The sequence below is a fragment of the Convolutriloba macropyga genome, chromosome 6, assembly GCF_964194025.1.
Source record: "Convolutriloba macropyga chromosome 6, txConMacr16.3, whole genome shotgun sequence".
Taxonomy (NCBI): Eukaryota; Metazoa; Xenacoelomorpha; order Acoela; family Convolutidae; genus Convolutriloba; species Convolutriloba macropyga.
The window spans coordinates 71727464-71747620 of record NC_134473.1 but is presented as its reverse complement, the minus strand read 5'-3'; the positions used below and the strand labels follow the sequence as shown (position 1 = coordinate 71747620).

At 35.8% G+C, this 20157-nt stretch overlaps 1 protein-coding gene across 3 annotated transcripts in view; it reads left to right on the top strand.

Annotated features, from left to right (window-relative positions):
- LOC142340587 (uncharacterized) overlaps positions 1-11541 on the top strand; it is an 86384-nt gene extending 74843 nt beyond the window's left edge. For all 3 annotated transcript variants that reach the window (XM_075391260.1, XM_075391261.1, XM_075391258.1), the window contains 3 exons: positions 1333-1451; positions 5856-5997; positions 8364-11541. In XM_075391260.1, the coding sequence (XP_075247375.1) occupies positions 1333-1451; positions 5856-5997; positions 8364-10816 (2714 nt within the window). In that variant the 3' untranslated portion in view covers positions 10817-11541. The remainder of the gene's footprint in view (positions 1-1332; positions 1452-5855; positions 5998-8363) is intronic.
- The last annotated feature ends 8616 nt before the right edge of the window (positions 11542-20157 follow it).

Below are 20157 nucleotides of genomic sequence, written 5' to 3'. Positions count from 1 at the left end.
GGTAAAAACGGCTTACGGTATGTTCGTTCGCCCCGTTTCTGCACTCGCAAGCGTTTTGGCGGATTAGTCCCCTTCTATGATATTTCACGTAACCGCTTCTAGGCAACTTGGGCTACTCCCTCTTCGACAACCTCTCCAAGTGTTGCTGGCCTCCTGTTCTTCTTGGAGCATAATGTGTAACATTTAAGTCAAGAGGGACAGCGCATGAAAACTTGACTCAAGTCCTTGAACAAGTTGAAAATGGTTACCCGCAAATATGTAATAAAAACAACTGTATAAAAGAAACTGTAACAAAAACCTATACAGAATTTAGTCCTTTAATTTTAATGTATATATATATATATATATATATATTTATATTTATACATATATTTATACATATTTATATTTATATTTATATTTATACATATGTGTATATATACATATACATATATAATATATATATATATATATATATATATATATATATTCATAGATATATTTGTATATATCTAATCTATGTAAAATCTTTAACAATAGTTCCAGTTATTTCGATTATTCTAGATAAATTCGAAACAATAATTTTTCTTACTTTTGTTTTTTGAGTTGAGAATTTTTTCCTTTATTGACTTCAATGTTTACATAGAACAATGCAAGCTGACTTCTCCTCGATCATTTTTTGATAGGCTATTTTCAAACTTAGTTGCTGATGCTGAGACTGAGTTTCTATTACGATGCAACAATCATAGGGATGCATGGAACTTGAAATGATTTAATGACTAATCAGCTGCTCTTTTTGTAGACTCTTTAAATATCTATAGATATTCACGTTTTCATGTTCGGGTGCTTGTCATACGCAGGAATGGAACTTTATGCCAACGCACATTGCAGTTCGGAACGGCCTTGTTTAGACTGTTTGTTTTGCATCCTCGTAAACGAGTTACAGCAATGTTTTCAATCAAAATTTAGTGCAAAATTTTCCCAGACTAGTTATGTGTTAACACTATGGTGACGAATAATATTCTTCGCTTTGGCGGTATGATTGCTTGCTAAAAAAATGTTATTAGATATAGCCAGCCCATGTAGATTTTTAAGCCTAGAAGATGCTTTCTTTTCTACAAGATTCTTGTCAAATGCAGCCATCTTGGATATTGCATGATAAATGGATATCTATTTGCTTGCAAGGTGGGTTTTTTTTACTTCAAGGGGTTAATTAAAATGTAAAAGTGATGCAAGTTTCTGATCGGATCTTAAAAGACCTTATGACCATTTGCATTTCAGCCGTCTTCAACAAATCAATTGCCTGATTGAATTTTTGCCACTTGTCTTAGTCTAGTGTTTTTTTTTATTCAGGTTGGCCGGATGCCTTCTACATGAACACTGGTGGCGGCCCAAATACCAGTAGAAAGAACAGCAACCAAGAAGCGGTTACTCCTACTAACTCAATTTTCAACAGCGATGTCGTTACTCAGGTTCGATCATATTGCTTAATTGGTTCTTCAAATTCCAAAATAATTTTAGAGCGATGTCAGCAAAGGAGCTTAATGATCGAAATGGTTTCGGTCCGTCTATTTTAATTATATTTTCTGAGATGTGGCATGAAAAATTGTACTTCCGGATTTGGAATCAAAAGTTCTTTAAATATTATATCACGTTGACAGCGGAGTGATGTTTTAATTTCGCTTAAACGAAGTTGTAGTTTCGGGACCTTGAGGTTATATGTGGCAATAATTTCATGTTATCTATTTCTCCCCCGATTTTTTGGTTTTTTCGCCAATAATCTGTTTACGAATTTGTGCTTGAATTCTGTGTTATCTAAATTAATCTTCTAAATTTTTAAGCGGGGCAATATAGTGTGCGAGATGTATCAGTTCATTTTGATGAATAGCACGTTATGATCAATCTTGGGTTTTGTATAAAATCTTAGTTCTTTTAGTTCCCGGTGTTTCGGAATTTCGTTTGGCTATGTTTTTCGTTAAAAATCCCTTGCGCTTTGTGCTTGATTTTGGTACAGTTCAATTCTACATATGTGACATAGGAATTGCTTCAGCCAGCAGTTCACTTGCAAATGGTTTGGACGAGGCGTTTGAGACTATTTAAATTTTTGTACAATTTTGTGGAAATTAGGCCAACTTTTAAAAAAAGAACTTGAAAATTTACTTGTCAATATTAAGTGTATGTCCCTAACAGCTGCTTCCTCATGTAAATGAGTTAGAAAACTACAAGTAAAGTTTATTTTCCTAAACTTTGTTCCTTATTTCCACTCTTCGATGGTGTCATGCCCCCAAGTTTTGATCAAATTAACAGCAAAAAATATAAAATAGAGTACGTGTAAAATAAGAAACTTATTCAGTTAAAGTCTATTGAGCCATTGGGCAATGCAATAATATGAAAACTGCCGAATTGGTTTGAACTGGGTCGATAAACATGCTTAAAACTTTGAAAAAGCTTTTCACTTTTTTGTAAGGCATTTTCTAGTGAAGACAAATGTTAGGGTGTAACGGACAAATTTTCTTGTGAATGTTAGGACATTTCATCACTTTGTACCCCCCGTTCAAGTTTTTTTTAATTGGTGGTCGCCTACTTTCCACAAATCTAAGTCAAAAATTTCGGCCTAATGTGTATAAAAATTGCTGTCGCCTAGTGAAAAATAATTCAGTGCTAAAGCGGGGAAAAGATGGCAATAAAAGAGACGAGGATAGATCGACCACGTTCTGTGACGATAACGTTGTGCACCAGGCATTAAATTATCAAGTCCGTATCTTTTGGCAAGTTAAGTATCTTTTTGCTCAAATTAAGTATAATATTCGCTTTATTTATTGCTCTCGAGCGAAGTTTGAATCAATTATTATAAACGTGTGTCTAAATGTAAAATTTTGCGCGACTTTTTTGTTCTAGAACTTCTTTGGATTTCACTTCTCGAGTGACTTTTCGAGTATGACTTTTTGATTGTTGCGTGACCTACAGCAATTTTTTATGTTGCCAAAACAAGAGCGGTTGTAGGATCAGAAAAAGCAGGACCCTTGTATCCAAGTGGTTAATGATTACGTATCTTACTCCTGAGGTGGCGTGTTCAAACCCCTCCTTGGTCAATGTTTTTGACCCATAAAATTTTATCTAGGCTAATGCCCCCTCTGATTAAATTAAATTGCTCTGACTGTTGTTCGATAGCAATTTGTCCGACGGTTTGTTTTTACCGGTTTGTTAATACCTGCCGTCAGCCTCTCGACGGCTAATATTTAGGCGCTCTTTTTTTTTAATTTGCTTTACCTTTTGATAGCGTTTTTCGTTTTACACAAGTCCCGATTTTCACGTTTGACTTCTGACTTACTTCACTCACTGCTTCAACTGAATGGATTTTAAAATCTTTCAGTCATTCAATTACGCAATGTGGTGAATACTGTCAAAGTCAAAAGACCAAAATCAAAGGAGACGGGATAAACCGATAAAGCCCGGTCATTAAATCCTTGAGAGTTAGGTTAACAAAGTCCATTGGAGTGTTTGCTAGCTGACATTGGTATTAAGCTTATTAGCTTTGATTTTAGCAGCTGAATGATTTATAGTTTTAGAATCCAACTGAAACTGCACGACAAATTAGAACACTTTTTGACACTGAAAAAAAACAGAAAAACAGAAAATTAGGACACTTTTTGACACTGAAAAAAAAACTTTTTTTTGTTTCAATCCCGATGTGCATAAGAGCGTCAACGTAGGCTTTTTTCCGGCAATCTTTCGGCTATGTTTTTATTAATAGCCGCACAGCGACAGCTGGGGCTGGGCTATTATCGGTCTTCTCTTGGTTTTCTACAATTCAAAGAATTTGAATTGTATTGGGGCTCTGTCTTTTTTTTAAGATCTGTTCACACTTTTTCATGATTTTTGAATTCAAATTGGAGTAGTGATTTCGGTCACGCCGAAACAGGAAGTGGATTGAAAAAACGTGTGATTTTGCGGCGTGATTTTTTTGCTCTAATTTTAAAGTAGAGTGAGAAAACGGTTTTTGAACAAACATTCGCTTTTTCGCTAGTTGCTTTTTGTTCACATGCGGCAATTTCACTTCGATTTTTACTGTTTTTAAATTTTTTGTACCGAATTTTTTTTCTAAGTGGTTTTCCCAATCCATTAATAGTTCATTCTGGGCCTAGTTTTTTGTATGAACCAAAAAGTCCATTTCTCGCTAGTGGTTTTTAGTTTACATGAAGCATTTTGAGATTGATTTTCTGTTTTTTTTTTAAATTTTTTATCTGATTTTTTTTAGAATTGGTTTTCCCAATTCACTCATAGTCCACTCTAGGTCTAGTTTTTTGTTTTGTCAATGAAACTTCTTTGAATTGTACATCAGGACCTGTCCTGTTATGTTTTTTAGTTCGCCGTCAAGATTTTTGTTACGACCATTTGACGTCACAACCACTTCAAATCTGCCTTTTGTTCATTCGTTCATGCAATTTCAACTGAAGTGCGTGCGTGATGTCATTTTTCGCTCTTAGTGGAGCGAATTTTTTTGTTCATTCGCGTGATTAATTTTTTGGTCAGACTTGACTTACCTCACTCTCAAAAATGACTTCCTCATTTTGAAATTGACGTTTATTTACTTTAATTCAAAGAGATAAGGTCAAATGGGTGGGTGTCACTCTAATTGAAGGGTATTTGAGAGCAGTTAATAGAGGCAGCAAGAACATGCAGATTTTTAATCAAAATATAACATATCAGCATTCAATGAAAAGACTATTTTTTTGGTCTGTCTTTTACTGTTTTTTTTGAGACTGCAGATCTACGAAGCTACTGCGGCTATTTTCTGGCAATCTGCCAGCTATGTTTTTCTTTGCTTGTTTCAATTGCAATGAGTGTTATCAGTTGCCCGTACTTCTGGTGGACTACCCTTAACCTTCGAGTTAATTTATTGCTGTCAAACGAAGTTTGACGTTATTTCTTAAGAACGACCGAGAGGTTAGTTGTGTGGTTCACATGCCAATGGTCGATAGTTCAATCCCCTGCCTCCGTGAACCCATCTGGGTGAGGTTGAGCGCTCACCCTTGCTACAGTTTGACCTTAGACTAGCCAATCTCGGCTATAGTAGCACATTTAAATTTATTATTTAAGAAATTTCCGGCGTCACAAAAAATGCTTACATGCTCTAAAAATGTGGGGAATGATGTTAAAAGACAACTGAGAACTCACTACTGTTATTGAGCTGAAGATCTCATGCGCAGAAACAAAAATTATTATTATAAGAGGCGAAATATAACGGCGCACTCTGTCAATTTAGGTCTATCCACGGCTGCACCGCCCGGTCACGGAGAGGCCGACTGGAGATAATGGTCCAGCGAACTAGTGATTTATCAACTAATGAGACTTGTTAATCAATTAGAATAAAACTGTCGGCTAGGCTAAATTTCTCATTTTTTGTCGTCTAAACAACTTGTACGCTTATATTTCTACCACAATTTTAGAAATTTAAGGTTGTTTTTGATACGGTTTTTGTTAATGGTGACCTGAGTATCTTTTTTATCATGAATGACGTTTCTTACAATCGTCAGTCGACTGTTAACTTTTCAAAATTGAGGTGAGCTAGAGTGGTTAATGACACCTGTGTAACGAGCGGGTTATTAAAAAGGCGTCTTGGTAAGAAAAAATGTATATAAGCTGCTTTTTAATGATCGGATTTTGATATCGGATTTCTGAACACATGATTTGCAGAATCAATTTACTCATCATCTGGTAAAAATGACTCCTGTATTTTGGCATATTATATTTGACGTTTTGTATGGCATGTAGCCGTAATACCTGACACATAGAGAGGAATTCTTCTGTCATATCTTTGAGAAAAGTCAGATGGTGCGAAACTATTATACGGAACCATTGAATATTAAATTTAGGCCGATGATGATCAGAGTGTGAGTGTGACAACAAGTATCAGTGGTAGTGAAAATCACATCAGACAACTACCGCTCGACTCCAAAAGAGAAGACCGCACTGATGGTTCAGCTGACCAACCTCACTCCAGACCAACGAGCCTGGGTGAGCGTTGTTTAATCATTCACTGCTGATTATGATGATAGCTGTTTAAATGGATTGATCTTTAAATTTTAGTTTGTACTTTTTGCTGACAGCTTCAATTGCATAATCTGCGATGCTAAAATGTCTTACTAAATTCGAAGCTTGCGGGATTATTTACAGCTGCGAAGCTGTAAGCTGAGCAAAGCTATATTGCGGTGCTCTTGGTTTTTTACAATTCAAAGAATTTGAATTGTATCGGGGCGCTGTCTTTTTACGACTCGAAGAGAGTATTAGAGAAGTCATTTTTATTATTATTACGACTCGAAGAGGAGCATTGGTGAAGTCCTTTTTTTAAATCAATTTTATTGGAGTGATTTTTGAAGCCGGAAATGAAACGCGTGAAAAAAATTGAGTGATTTTGGAGCTGAACAAAAGTGAAGAGCGGAGTGAAAAGAGTGGTTTTTGTTCATACCGCTGTTTTTGAGAAGGCGAGAAATTGATGTGTGAAAAAAATTTTCTCTAAGCGAGCGAAGTTTTTTTGTTCACGTGCGGCTTTTAAAAGCAGTTTTTTGCTTTTGTGGAGGTTTAGGGTTCACAATAGTTGTTCCAGTTGTTTAGTCATAATTATGGGCAATTTTCTCCTTGGAGTCGTTTCCGGAATTCTTCCGGCTATGTTTTTTTAAGATCTCTTCACACATTTTCATGATTTTTGAAGTCTGGAGTAGTGATTTTGGTCACGCCGAAACAGGAAATGGAGCGAAAAAGCGAGTGGTTTTGAGACATGAAATTTTTTGCTCTAAATTTGAAGTAGAGTGAGAAAACGGTGTTTGAACAAAAATTCGCTTTCTCGCTAGTGGTTTTTTGTTCACATGCGGCAGTTTCGCTCTGATTTTTACTGTTTTTTCGATTTTTTGGATCGGATTTTTTTTCTCAGTGGTTTTCCCAATCCATTAATAGTTCATTCTAGGCCTAGTTTTTTGTTTGAACCAAATTTCTATTTCTCGCTTTTGGTTTTTGTTCACATGCGGCAGTTTGACATCGATTTTCTGTTTTTTTTTAAATTTTTTCAACTGATTTTTTAGAAATGGTTTTCCCTAATGGTATTCCCATAGTCTGTTCTGGGTCTAATTGTTTGTCTGGTCAATGAAAATTCTTTGATTTGTACGTCAGGGCTTGTCCTGCTACGTTTTTTTGTTTCGTCGTCTGACGCTCTTTTTTCGTTTTACATTTGTTCACACAGCAAAGCTGAAAAAGTCAAATTTTCTGAATGACTTCTTCCTCTCACTAACGGCATTTGCGCGCGTGACGTCATTTCTCACTCGCTTAAGCAAAATTTTTTAGGTTATTTGCGTGATTAGTTTTTGATCATACGTGCCTTACCTCACTCAATAAAATGACTTTTGCGCTTTAAAACTTAAGTTTAGTTTGAATTTCTTTAAGGTCAAAGGAACTCATTTGTGCAGTAAAGGTCCCTAATAAGAGGCTTCCCCGGAATGAATTTTAACAAGCTTTATTAATTTATCGCTGAATGTTTTTTACCTAGTTTTTTGAGCGGCGTCGAATTTTTTCAATTTAGATCTGTATCTGTTTCTATCTCCATTATATGGCACGCAGTTCTATTCTTTCGCAGCTATTCCGGCAATCTGCCGGCTATGTTTCTACATGCTACTTTGCTAACAACAGTTGTTATTGTGAAAACTTCAATTTTGTAGCGGAATTGTCAAATTCTGAATATTGTAGCGGAACTATAGTAAGCAAATGTAATGCTTCGATTGATAATGGTTTGTCATGGTGACGTCAGCAATTCAAGCTTTCAAAACAGCAGGTTACAACGGAAGTTATAAGCGGGATCAAGCTTGATCACATATTTTTGGTTATGGAAGTGTGAAGAGAGATTCAACTGTGCAAATGAACTTGTGTATTGCTTATCTCAATGGAAATCACAGTGTCGCCTGACCATTATATGTCGTGTAAAATTGCAAAAATGCCTGTCAATCGCAAAGATTCTGTTTTCCCTTTATCATGATCAGGATTTAAAACAAGTAAATTAAAATTACAACCAAATGGTGCATCCATTCAAACAAACTTAAAAAGCATTCAAACAAACTTAAAAACCATTAAAACAAACTTAACATGCTTAACAAAAATTAAAATCACACAACATACGTAACATTAATTAACAATGAGGTAAAAATCACATCCGAAACCATGTATGTATTTGTTTTCGACTTAAGAATAAAGATTTGTTTTCAAAAAGTTATCAAATAACATTTATATAAAAAAAGTGTTTTCTGCGACTTGATAGGAAAAATTTAATGCAATTTTGCTCTTAATCTGTTGGGCAAAAATGGTCGGTAAATTTTGTTTCAGCAAATTTGGTATTTTAGGAGCAGAGAGTTTGACTAGCACTATTTCTAACAAAGAAGACACCCCACCAAACCAAGACTTAGACACTCTGAGCAACAACTCGACCTTAGTGGACGAAGATGAAGATCAGAACATTCTTCCTCTGGACGAAGCCGCACCGGTGTTAACTCCTGTCAGCAGCACCCATAATCAGGATCAGTTCAACCTAAATACTGAGGATTCTCTGCCCTCTGTTCAGGATGGTTCCTCCACCGTATCCCAGACCGACTTGCCATGCACCCAAAGTAGCATTATAGAACCCCAACATCAAGCAAGCATTCCAACCTCATCTCAATTTCTGCCCTCATCATCTCAAACCGAGTCCAGCAGTAGTAGCAGTATTCCGAAGTCAATACCGACACCTTATCAGGAGCCAGAGTTAAACTCAGATCCAATTATGTCTTCAAGATCTCACCCTCCTCTACTTTTCAGTCAAATGAGTGACCCGACTTATAACTTGGGATACCCGAATTACAGCAACAGCAACCAAATATATGCGCAGCAAAATTTTGGCTATAGCATCCAGGGATATCAGCCACCCAATGCTCCTTTTGTCAATCAAGATCCTCAATTGATAATTGACAGATCCTTCTTACCAGCTCAAGGTTTCCCAAATCAGATGGTTATTATGTCGCAGAATCGGAACCAATTCTCAGATCCAACAAGGTTCCAAAATAGACCTGATTTCTTGCAGAGGAAACCCCAGCCTCTTCAATTGATGCCTACAGTAAACTCGCAGCCTCCGGTTTCAAGTTTCATGAATCCTACCTCGTCAAAATCAAAGAAGTCCAAGAAAACAACCTGGACAGATATTTTGTGGAAGCCAAAAGGATCCAGTTCTGATAAAAGTAGCACTGGAACTTTTACGGGTTCGGGATCGTCTCAGGGTAAACAAAGATTCCCCAATTTGAACCCATCGGCCGACAAGGTAACGTCTCGTAGCCGGTCCGCAACCGACAGGTTATCGTTCTTCAGAAAGAAGCCTAAAGCTGAGAAACAAAGTGCTCAACCCCAGCCTGTCAAAGCACCGTCGCCGCAGCCTCTCGTTATTCCTCAAAATGAAGAAGCTCTCAGGACATCAAATAATTTGGAGTACCTTGAACCAATACCGAGTGATTTTGCTACATCGGGCTTGGAAAGAGTTACCAATTTACCTCAAGACAATTATCCCGTTACGTCAGCAGCTGGGTCGTCTTATATCAACCTGGAGGGTGCTCAGAACTCTATGCAACGTGGAAAAACTCAGAAAACAGATCAGAGCTTTGATTCCATCGAAAGTAACTACAACACTGGAAGCATATCAAGCTCAGTATACGCGGAGAATTCAACAGAGAGCACTGGGTCTGTTGAGAAGCGAGACATCCAGCCTCAGTTCAACAATTATTTCAATGCCGAAGCTAGTATCCCCGGAACCGAGTACTATAATGGCATACCACCGGCTATGAAGACTAGCATGCCTTTGGACGAAATCAAAGCTGCAACCGGTGCAAAAGACGGAAAATCTCTGCGTGATAATAATAACTACGAAAATGACGACCACGAAAATGAAACAGCAAACGGTGAGAACGAACATGCAGGCAAAGGTGATGAATTTATTACAACTTTGAGTGCGGAAGAATTTGTTCAGAGCCAGTTGAACGATGGCAATGAGCAGAAATCAGTCAGATCTGATCCTGCTATCCAAAATGAATTGCCCATCGAAGGAGCCGCGGGTTCAGTTGCTCAAGAGCTGGCCACCAATTCTAAAGACAATTCATTCAATTCAGGCAGCGATACTCCGAGCTCGAAGAGTGATGTAAGTTCTAACGCACAACTGCGTAAGCGGAACAAAATTGTTTTCAATGAAAATGTTTGTAAGCATTCTGTTGAAAGCATTTACGATGACTATCTGCATTATGAGAATGACTCTCAACAAACCGAAAAGGAAAAAGAGCGAGAGATCAAAATCCGAACTGCGATCACCCAGTCACTAGCCAAGCAGCCAACGAGAAGTATTCTAAGAAGAAGTGCTAGTTCTCGAAACCCAGACTTTTACGCTCAAATTCCATTTCGTCACAGCGGAAGTTTTGAATATGGATATCCAGGTCCGGTTAGATCTTCGTACACTGGAAGCGAAGAATCTACCGACTCAAACAGTTCAAATCCGAGTATTCCTTTTATTGACGACGAAAAAGGTTCACAGTTAAGTATCTACGAAGATACATCAGAACTGCCTTCGTCCTTTTTGGCCAACAACATTGACCCGAGGTGGCTCGCTATGCAGTCGTCTCTTGGGCAACCAACTCGAGCTGTTTTGGACGATGACGCGGATTTGGATCTGATTGACGATGACGAATTCAGTGACGAGGAGGATGAAAGTGGCTCAGATACGGAAGAGGAGGCCGAAGACAACGATAGTGTTGTATATCATGCTGCCAAAATTGTCAGTTGCTGATCAAATTTTCGAACTGCTCAGAGAAACGGGTTGAAGCTCAAGCTGAGTATACTTGAAGCTGAAACGATTACAGCGTCATAACTACCAAAAAATTGATCTCAACGCTACTAGAATCTGGGACATAAAAGAATATGCTTGGTGAAAATTATAAATTATAAAGATCAGTAGTTACAAGGCATTAACTCAAAAAACGGAAACATTTTTAATAAACAGGAATTATTTGTCGTCATTATAGTTTCATTTTTGGCTGCATATGTCATAAGGAAAGAATGTCATTACATTTTTGGACCCTTTTAGTTCAGTTTAGTTAATTCTGGTGCATTTTAGTTTTTTTATACTCAATTTTCAATGGGCGCAGGGAATTCTTATCTGAACATTTAATAAAATCAAAGATGCTATTTACTATTTTTGTGATTAACCAAATAAATTCTTTTAATTGTCTTCCGTAACTCTATCGTCAAGATCATAATCTCAAATTCAAATAGTGACTCGTTAATAATAAATGGGATGATTTCTGAATTCAACTTTAGATCATTTTTTACCAAGATTCTCTCTAACGTGCCTTAATTCTATCAACTTTTAAATTGACATCTATATGAAATTGTTTGAAATTCGAGCCCTCTACTTGATTTTAAATTGGAACCATTACTTGGCAAGTGACTGCTTTTACGACTCTCGCTGTATTCCGCGGGCGCAGTTCCAATTCTGAATCATGGTTTGGCTAGTTCTGTTGTAAGTTATCGTATCTATCCACCCCCCCCCCCCCCCCCCACCCACCCCAGTGCTGATCATTACCTAAAGGTTCAATATGTATTGTTATATAGCACGTTTCTATGTTAAAATGGAGCATCCTCCCAGGGGAGTTAAAGTTTTATGCCCACGATTGGGGTGGAGCGGGAGGGGGCAAAACAATAGATCTTTTTTTCAATCCCCAATTGATAAGTCGAGGTATTTCATTTTGCATTTAGTTTCCAATTAGGTTTTCATTATTTTCTGCCAATTTGGAACCTTTTTTAATAATATGATGGAAAAGTGTGACAAGTTCTGCTAATCAAAATACTCGGTAAAAACAGAAATTTGCCAAGTAATGACAATGTTTAAGCAAATCATTTGCAGGATTTTGTGCTGAAGTGTTACTAAAGAGATCATTTATGATATTGTGACTGTTGTTGTGTTGTCCTTTCAGTTCAGTGATTCCATCAAGATTGCTTTCAAAGCCCTTAGTTGCGCTTCACTATATCTCATCCATCGTTCCTTTTTCACACACTTCACTTTATTTTTATGCAAATGTAAATTATTGATGATAATACTTCCGTAGTTTATTAATGTAATTATTTAGAACATACCATTCTATCTCGCGTCTTTTTAATCTGGTCCGTAGCATAGCATGAGAGAGTTAGGTGACGTTTGAGCAAATATTTTTTGCAGCAAATTGAGGTGTTACAGAAATTAATGTTCATGCATGCATTGCAACAGCATATCCTATTTTTATCACATAAAAGCGTGCCAGAATTAAAATGTATTTTTGGAAACCTTTCGCTCGATGGAATATGGTTTTGCCTCACCCAATGAGCTAGGAGACGGCGTATGTTTGGTTTAAGTTATCGAATATTGTCACCCAATAGGATGAGATAGCTTTTATTATACGATTGCGAGCAATGAGTGGTGAAATAGTGAATTGGGTGGAGTACGCGAATACCGAAGGAGCTCCAGTGATCGGATACCTGAATGATTCATTGAAATACTCAAACATGAACTCCTTTTCGTCTATTGTTAATAGCCGCCCTCATCTTCTTAGCCGGCTATTATAGCGCTCCTATTTTACAATTCAAAGAATTTGAATTGTATTGGGGCGCTGTCTTTTTACGACTCGAAGAGGAGTAATGGAGAAGTCCTTTTTTTAATCAATTTTATTGGAGTGATTTTTGAAGCGGGAAACGAAACGCGTAAAAAAATTTGGAGTGAATTTGGCGCTGAACTAAATTGAAGAGCGGAGCGAAAAGAGTGGTTTTTGTTCACACCGCTGTTTTTAAGAGAGCGAGAAATTGACGTGAAAAAATTTTCTCTAAGCGAGCGAATTTTTTTGGTCACTTGCGGCTTTTAAAAGCAGTTTTTTGCAACTTTTGATATTTATGAGGTTTGATTACATTATGGCATTAGTTTTAGGCTTGTTTCGATTGGAATTGAAGGTTTCAAGTAGTTAATTTGAGTTTAATGCTAATTTGGAGTTTTTTGATCAGTTTTGCTGATTTTTAGACCCAATTTAATGATTTTTTGCCTGTTTTTTGTTTTAATGCTGTAAGTGGGATTTGAATAGAAGCTTGTTACTTGAAGAATATTCAGATACCAACTGGCTAAGGTTTTCTTTGTATAAATCATTCTTTTCTTAGGAAAACTGACAGAAAAATTGAGAAATTTTAAACCATATTAGGTTTTTGCAGTTTTCCTTTTTTTAACCTTAGACAAGTTTCGTAGCTTATTATGACTGGGCCAGTGTTTTGCGAGCTTTTCATTGCTTTAATTGCAAAGGAACTTTGTTCGGCTTTATGTTTTCTTGTACTATTAAAAAAGTCATTAGTTTTTCTAGTTTTTTTCAATTTGTTTTTGGTTTTTGAATGCCGTTTCAACTCTTCCTCAAATTTTTTATGGCATTTGTGGAGGTTCGGGGTTCACAATAGTTGTAATTGTTTAGTCATAGGTATGGGTAATTTTCTCGATCGAGTCGTTTCCGGAATTCTTCCGGCTATATATTTTTTTAAGATCTGTTCACACATTTTCATGATTTTTGAAGTCAAATTGAAGTAGTGATTTTGGTCACGCCGAAACAGGAAGTGGAGCGAAAAAGCGAGTTGTTTTGCGGCGTGAAATTTTTTGCTCCAATTTTGAAGTAGAGTGAGAAAACAGTGTTTGAACAAAAATCCGCTTTCTCGCTAGTGGTGTTTTGTTCACATGCGGCAATTTCACTTGATTTTTGCTGTTTTTTATTTTTTCGATTAGATTGTTTTCTAAATGGTTTTTCTACTCCATTCATAGTCCGTTTTAGGTCTAGTTTTCTGTTTAGTCAATGAAAATTTTTTGAATTGTACGTCTGGACTTGTCCTGATATATTTTTTTACTTCGTCGAACTTTTTTTTTGCTTTACCCATTTTGCCGCTTTTTCGACATTTTGCGTGAAATGTTTTTTGGCTTCTCTAGGCTAGTTTCACTCTTTTGTCATGCTGCTCAAAGTCCTTTTAAACAGCAGCTGCTCAGCAAAGCAATTCAAAATGAAGAGGGTCAGTATAAAAAAAATCAAAGTCAGAAATAGAAACGGGATAAACCCATAAAGCCCATTTTTAGATGCCCGGTACTTGACCTTTGTTCTCATAAGTTTTAGTTACTATCTATAATGCTTGTTGGTATTGATACTAGACCCTGTAGCCTCTCACTGAGAGACAATAGTATGTTCAATTACGAAGTGACATCAAAATAAATCGCACTTAAAAATGTTTTTATACAAAAATCAATTTTTTTTGATATTTTCTTTTTTTCAATCCCAATAGAGTTATGGGAATCAACGGCGGCTATTTCCCGGCAATCTGCTGGGTATGTTTAATTTCTCGTTTAAACCACACTTTGGTAGAGCCAAGTCTAATTTATCTAGTTAATATTTGGACGTCCTAATAATTTTGATTTGACTTTAAACGCTGGTGTGAAATCTTTTTAGAATGCACAAACATCAATGGCAAAACGCACATTAACGAGCCTCCTTGTTAGAATGTACAACCATCAATGGCAAAACGCATTAGCTTCTTCGCACCGATTTCTAAGGAAAAAGTTATCGCTAGGCCAACTCCAGAAAACGTCGATTTGAAACGTACGGCCGCCTCAATATGCTGGTTTTCAACTTATGAAACTGGTATGATAGGTTTAAAAACGCAGGAAGTAGACGGTATGTTTGCTTTCAAACGTATGAAACCGTCGACAAACCAGAAATAATCGAAAGAAAAGGACCCTATTTACTTGTTATTGTATGTCCATTTCGAAACTCAGTGATTGTGAATTAATGAATTGAATGCCCAAGCGATGTTTAACTTTTATCATTTTAAAATTTGGAGCAAAGAAAATGATAGTTGCTCAGTTGGTCTAAACAACAAGCTTAAGAACAAAATTTAATAACAGATTGCCCAAATGTTCGTTTAAAATTCCTATGAACAGAATTCGAGTAATTTTGACTATATTATAAAAAGATGTCAAATTTTGGCCTTGGAAAACTGACGCTTCCAATGTTTCAAAAACATACCGACAACTCTACGTTCTATAAACAAACAAACAAACGGAACATTTCCTATTATTATTTCCTATTATCCTTTAAAAAAATTGATAAAAAGCAATCAGCATATTTTTTAAAAGTGGCAATACTGAGGCTGGACATTGTATTTATTCTTCCTAAAGTCCAGACGATGGGTCTTGGCTGTAAGCTGACGTTTGTTCATTGCTCATTTTTGGTGCCGATGTCATGCGTAATCTGCGAGTAGCGCATTGAAGCTGTGTTATTGACTCCACTGCAAAAACTGAAAAAGCCTGGCAGAAAGCTTCAAAAAAAAGCATTGGGTGCCAAAAAAACTTTTTAATAGCCGTTGCAATAGCGCATGGTTTCTTATGTTATCATTGTGTATCAATGGTCTGGAATAAATAGCCTTGAAAACAACTTGCATATGTTTGCATAATCAACAAAATAAGGATTATATTTGTACACACTAAACCAATCAGAAGCATAAGTGTTCAATTAGGTGGTCCACGACAGAAATCGTAGGGCAATCAGATACGTGAGAAAAAGCGCCAGGTCGGGTGCAATAAGGCCAACAAGGTTTATCAGAATGATTAAGTAACTAAAGATGTTTAGACGATTAAGACCATAACATTAATGTCAATTTTCAACCGGAAAAACATTTTTTTCTAAAGTTTTCGGGCATTTTTGGTTTAGAACCAGTTGTATGGACTATGTGAACTGTGAATCTGCAAAAGAATTGGCCGGAATACGTTTATTTGAAAAGAAGTTATTTAAAGAAGTGGCAATTTTCTCTATAATCATTCTTAAAAATAAGCTTTATTGGTATTGTGAAATATTGCAGTTCTCTCTAGTTGCATGGGCTATTTCAGACAATCTTTGAGCTATATGATGTTTTTACCTAGTTTTGTCTTGTTTTGATGTTTAATATTGTCTTGTTTTTGTTTTGAAAAACTTTACAAGCTTGGTTTTTTTTTCATGCAATACCAGTTTTCCTATAGTTAATTTCAGTAACTCCGCCACTGCCGGTCCCCAGCCCGGAATGAAAAAGGAGGAGGGTTTAAACCACATAGAGCATACTGGAAAATCTCAAAAGTCAGTTTTTACTTGACATGAGAAAATTTCCGACATATTGTTTAATTTTCTTCAATTTCTACAGGTATTGTATGAATTTGTATTTTTTAAACACCGGAGAGCAAAAGCAATGGTAAAACCTGGCTGAGCTCACAAGCATAGTTATTAATTTACCCTAGTTCAGAGAAAAATTAGAGTCTGATTCAGAGTCTGAATCACAGATTTTCAGAGCCAAATGTGACATAAACAGACTCTGAATCAGTACTGATTTTTTTTCTGAAAACTTCTGATTCAGTACTGAATTACTCTGAAAGTTAGGCACGTGGACACATAACTTTGTCTCGTTTTTGCATGAACGAAAAGTGACCGACTACCCTTTAAGGGGAGGTGCCTTCTTTTAATTGGCTTTTTCTGAACGAGCGTAAACTAACCTAGTTGCATCGAGCGCCCATTTTGCCCCCCCCCCCCCCCCCCCACCTGGTAGTCAGATAACCTATAGCCCCCCATCATTGTAAATATACCATAAGGGAGTGTATATTTTCGTGGAAGGCTATAATGGGAAAGACCCGTTATATCTTATAGCACCCGGTTCCGAAGATTCAGATATAATTGAGCAGATATTTATTGTTCCGACCCCCACTTTAGTGGGGAGGGAGGAACTATATACTCAACTGGGTTTTTTTTTGTTCAGTCAATTTTGGCCGATCGATATATTCATCGTAGAGAATTGTGAGTGGTATCATTAAAAAGCTTGTCCAGCGTAGAATACGGACTTAAAAAGATTTTTTCGATTTTCGTTTTTTACAGGGAGTTATCAGGGTTTGAAGTTTTGTGAAGATTCGACTGTTTTTGTTCACGTTTTCAGTAATTTTTGCTGAAATTTGGCACAGTTTCGCTAATATAATTCAAAATAAGTTAGAATTTTCAACGGCAGATTGTTGTTGTTACCCTTAGAGATAGAAGAGCGTTGCTGAATTGTTTGATTGAAGATTTTTTGGCTAAAATTTTTGATAATATTTTCAAAATTCAAAATTTTTTCATCAAAAAGGCACAAAATGTGCTTTTTTGGTCCACTTTGTTAAAGTTTGCCAGACTTAGTGACCTAAAAACCTTAACAAAGACTCCCTAATTTCAAAAAGAGCGCTAGTTGCACTTAGGCTACGTATGACAGTCTTCTGGAATTAAAACTTTGCCGATTTTTGCAGATTTAACTCGATAATTATACAAAATACATCGTTGTTTTTTTTAATATTTGAGGAACTCCACTCAACAATTGGCCGTATTCGCAAACACTTGGAACACTTGGTCGGTCTGCTGGGCGTGCGATAAAATCAGGGAGAGGTTCGATAATATCATGGATTCTTAGAATCAGAGACTTTTTGGTTTTTATTTTGATGCTGCCTTTTTTCAAAATTTTTTGCTTTTGTTTTTTTAATGTTGATTAATGACAATATTTTTTAATCACGGCTCAGTTATTGACAGCTACAATTTACGTAGATTTGAGGCTGAATGTAGATACTGTTTGTTTTCAGAGAACCAAAGTGTTTTAATGGCTTTGAGGAAGAAGTTTAGTAAAATTTAACTGAACTCTTGTCTTTTGCCTTCAATTGTTATTCTCTTGGCAGTGTGATTTTTAAGTTTAGACACTCAATGATCTAAATTTCTTCCTCAAGAGGTGCAAATGAACCTTTTCTATTCATTTGGTTGTTACCTAATGTCTCTTGTGTTATTGAATGTATTTGTTTTAACGAATTTTCTGTGATTTTTTGAACTTGTCAATTTTTTGTATTATTTTAGTCAACATTTTGCTTGTTCTAAGGAAGTAGAGGTCACCCTATCCTTATAGAATAAAAACTAATTTTGTGGCCGATTGTTTTAATAGAAGTTTTTCTTGCTTTTGGTACTACGAGTTTTCATTCAAAATTTTCTGATTTTTGTGCATATTTGGCCATTTTTGCTGTTGTTTTTGTTTCTTTCGTAAACTGTCACGTTAATTAACAATCTAACTGAAAAAAGCTTTACAACATTTGAAACTGAACATATTTTTTGTTTTCATAAGATATGGATTGAAGGGCTGCGACACCGTTCTCTTGTAGAAATTGTTACAGTTTTTTTAATTTTGCCCTTTATTTGTTGTTAATTTTTGTTGTCATATGCCAAATATTGTGTAATTAAAGGTCTCAGTGGCCAACTATAGATAAACAAATGAAATTAATATTTGATATAGGTAGATAGCTAATGGTTATTTTGACTTTCGAATTAAATTTTTTAAAAAATGGGCAATAGTATTCTTCAACTTATCACTTTTTGTTCTGGTTTGCGATTTTTTCTTCTTATTTTACTATACTGTTTCATTTTTGTAAATTAGCCTCATTGTTTAGAGCTCTTTTTAATGTTTTGTTGAATCAAACAATAATTTGTCTGTTGTTTAAACGTTTTAAATGATGTCTTCAGGGCTTAGACAATTTGTTTCAGCAGATTTTTGTGAAGTTTAGTTACTTTTCAGTTTATGTGGTTCTTTTTGTTGTCATTTTGTGATAGTCGTTTTACAAAGAGACGTTATGATCATCAAAGGAGACGCAAATGAAGATGTTATATTCTCGCGGTTAATATCTTATAAATTTAATGGCCTCAAAACTGTGGTTTCGTAAAGTTGTTTGTGAAACTTATTAGTTCAGCTTGTATTTAATGTTATTTTATAGTCCTATTATTTAATCTCATTACTAACAGTCGCGATTAGTTTTCCAAGTAGTTGCAAGACAAACTGTCTTCTCTTTTAGTCGAAAGATTTTGTTCGCTTTGAATTTTGAAAATATTTGTTTTTAATTAAAAAAGTGATAGATTTTGGAGATCTGCCAAATTTATTTCTGTTAAATTGTAGCTAAGCATCTCTATATACAATTCACATCATTTATATATTGAAATACAGTGTGCTCTTCATAAGGGTTTTTTTCCTCAAATGGTCTTTCTTCTTGGAACAACCAGTTTTCATAAAAACCAGTTTTCGTGATTTTTGTATATTTGCCCCATTTTTGTAGGTTTTTGTTTTCTTTTCACAGTATCACAATAATGGGCGTCATTTGATTTACAATTGTTGTCACCTGCAAAAAATGCAAACGAAGATTTTTATTGTTTTTAGTGATCAGCTTAATATTTAATTGATTGGGGGGGACATCGTTTTCGTGCAAAATTTTTCGCGCAAATTTTTCGTTTTTGCCTGTATTTGTCGTTTTTTTGTAGTCGTATGACATATCCTGGATAATGAAAGGCCTCAGTCGATCTCTATTGAGGTTTAAAAGACTCTCTCAAGGATTTCATTTGATGCGTAATGTTTCTGATCAGTTCGAATTTAAATCTTTTTTAAAAAAAAGCAATGTTTTAATAAACTTTGCCCCTTTTTCTCATTTCTAGTCGACTTGTTGCCAAGTCGCATTGAGGAAAAAGTCCCATATTCTGTTCCAAAAAAATACCAGTTAATCCTCTTAGTATAAATTTTATCTGATGCCATTATGATTTGGTTATTAGTGGTTTTCAAAAAATGGACAAGGAGTTTTGGTCGTAGTTAATATTTGTAACTATTTGATTTTTATTGCCGTCTTTTGTGGTAGTCATATTATTGTAGCCCCAGGTCTCATAGGCCCTCTAGAGTAGATTGTTTTATTCTTTTAGTAGTTTGTTGAACGATATGTTGATATGTTAATTTTTTTATCTCTTCCTCATTTGGTAGACAATTAAGTGACTAATGTAGATGACCGGGGTCGGAACTTAATGTGCGAACGCACATTACCGAGCCGCCTTGTTTTATTTGTTGGCAAATTTTGTTAAACTGCGAATCAGTTTTCAGATTTTCTAAAAGCATTGCTAGTGTTGTTTTTCAAGAGGAGTAAAAACAACATTTTTTTAGCTAAATTTACACACGATTTTGTCTGTTTTGCATGTACCTAAAGTTTTTCATTTCGCGTAGCATTTGTTTTGACGTTTTTGGAAGTGTTAAGTA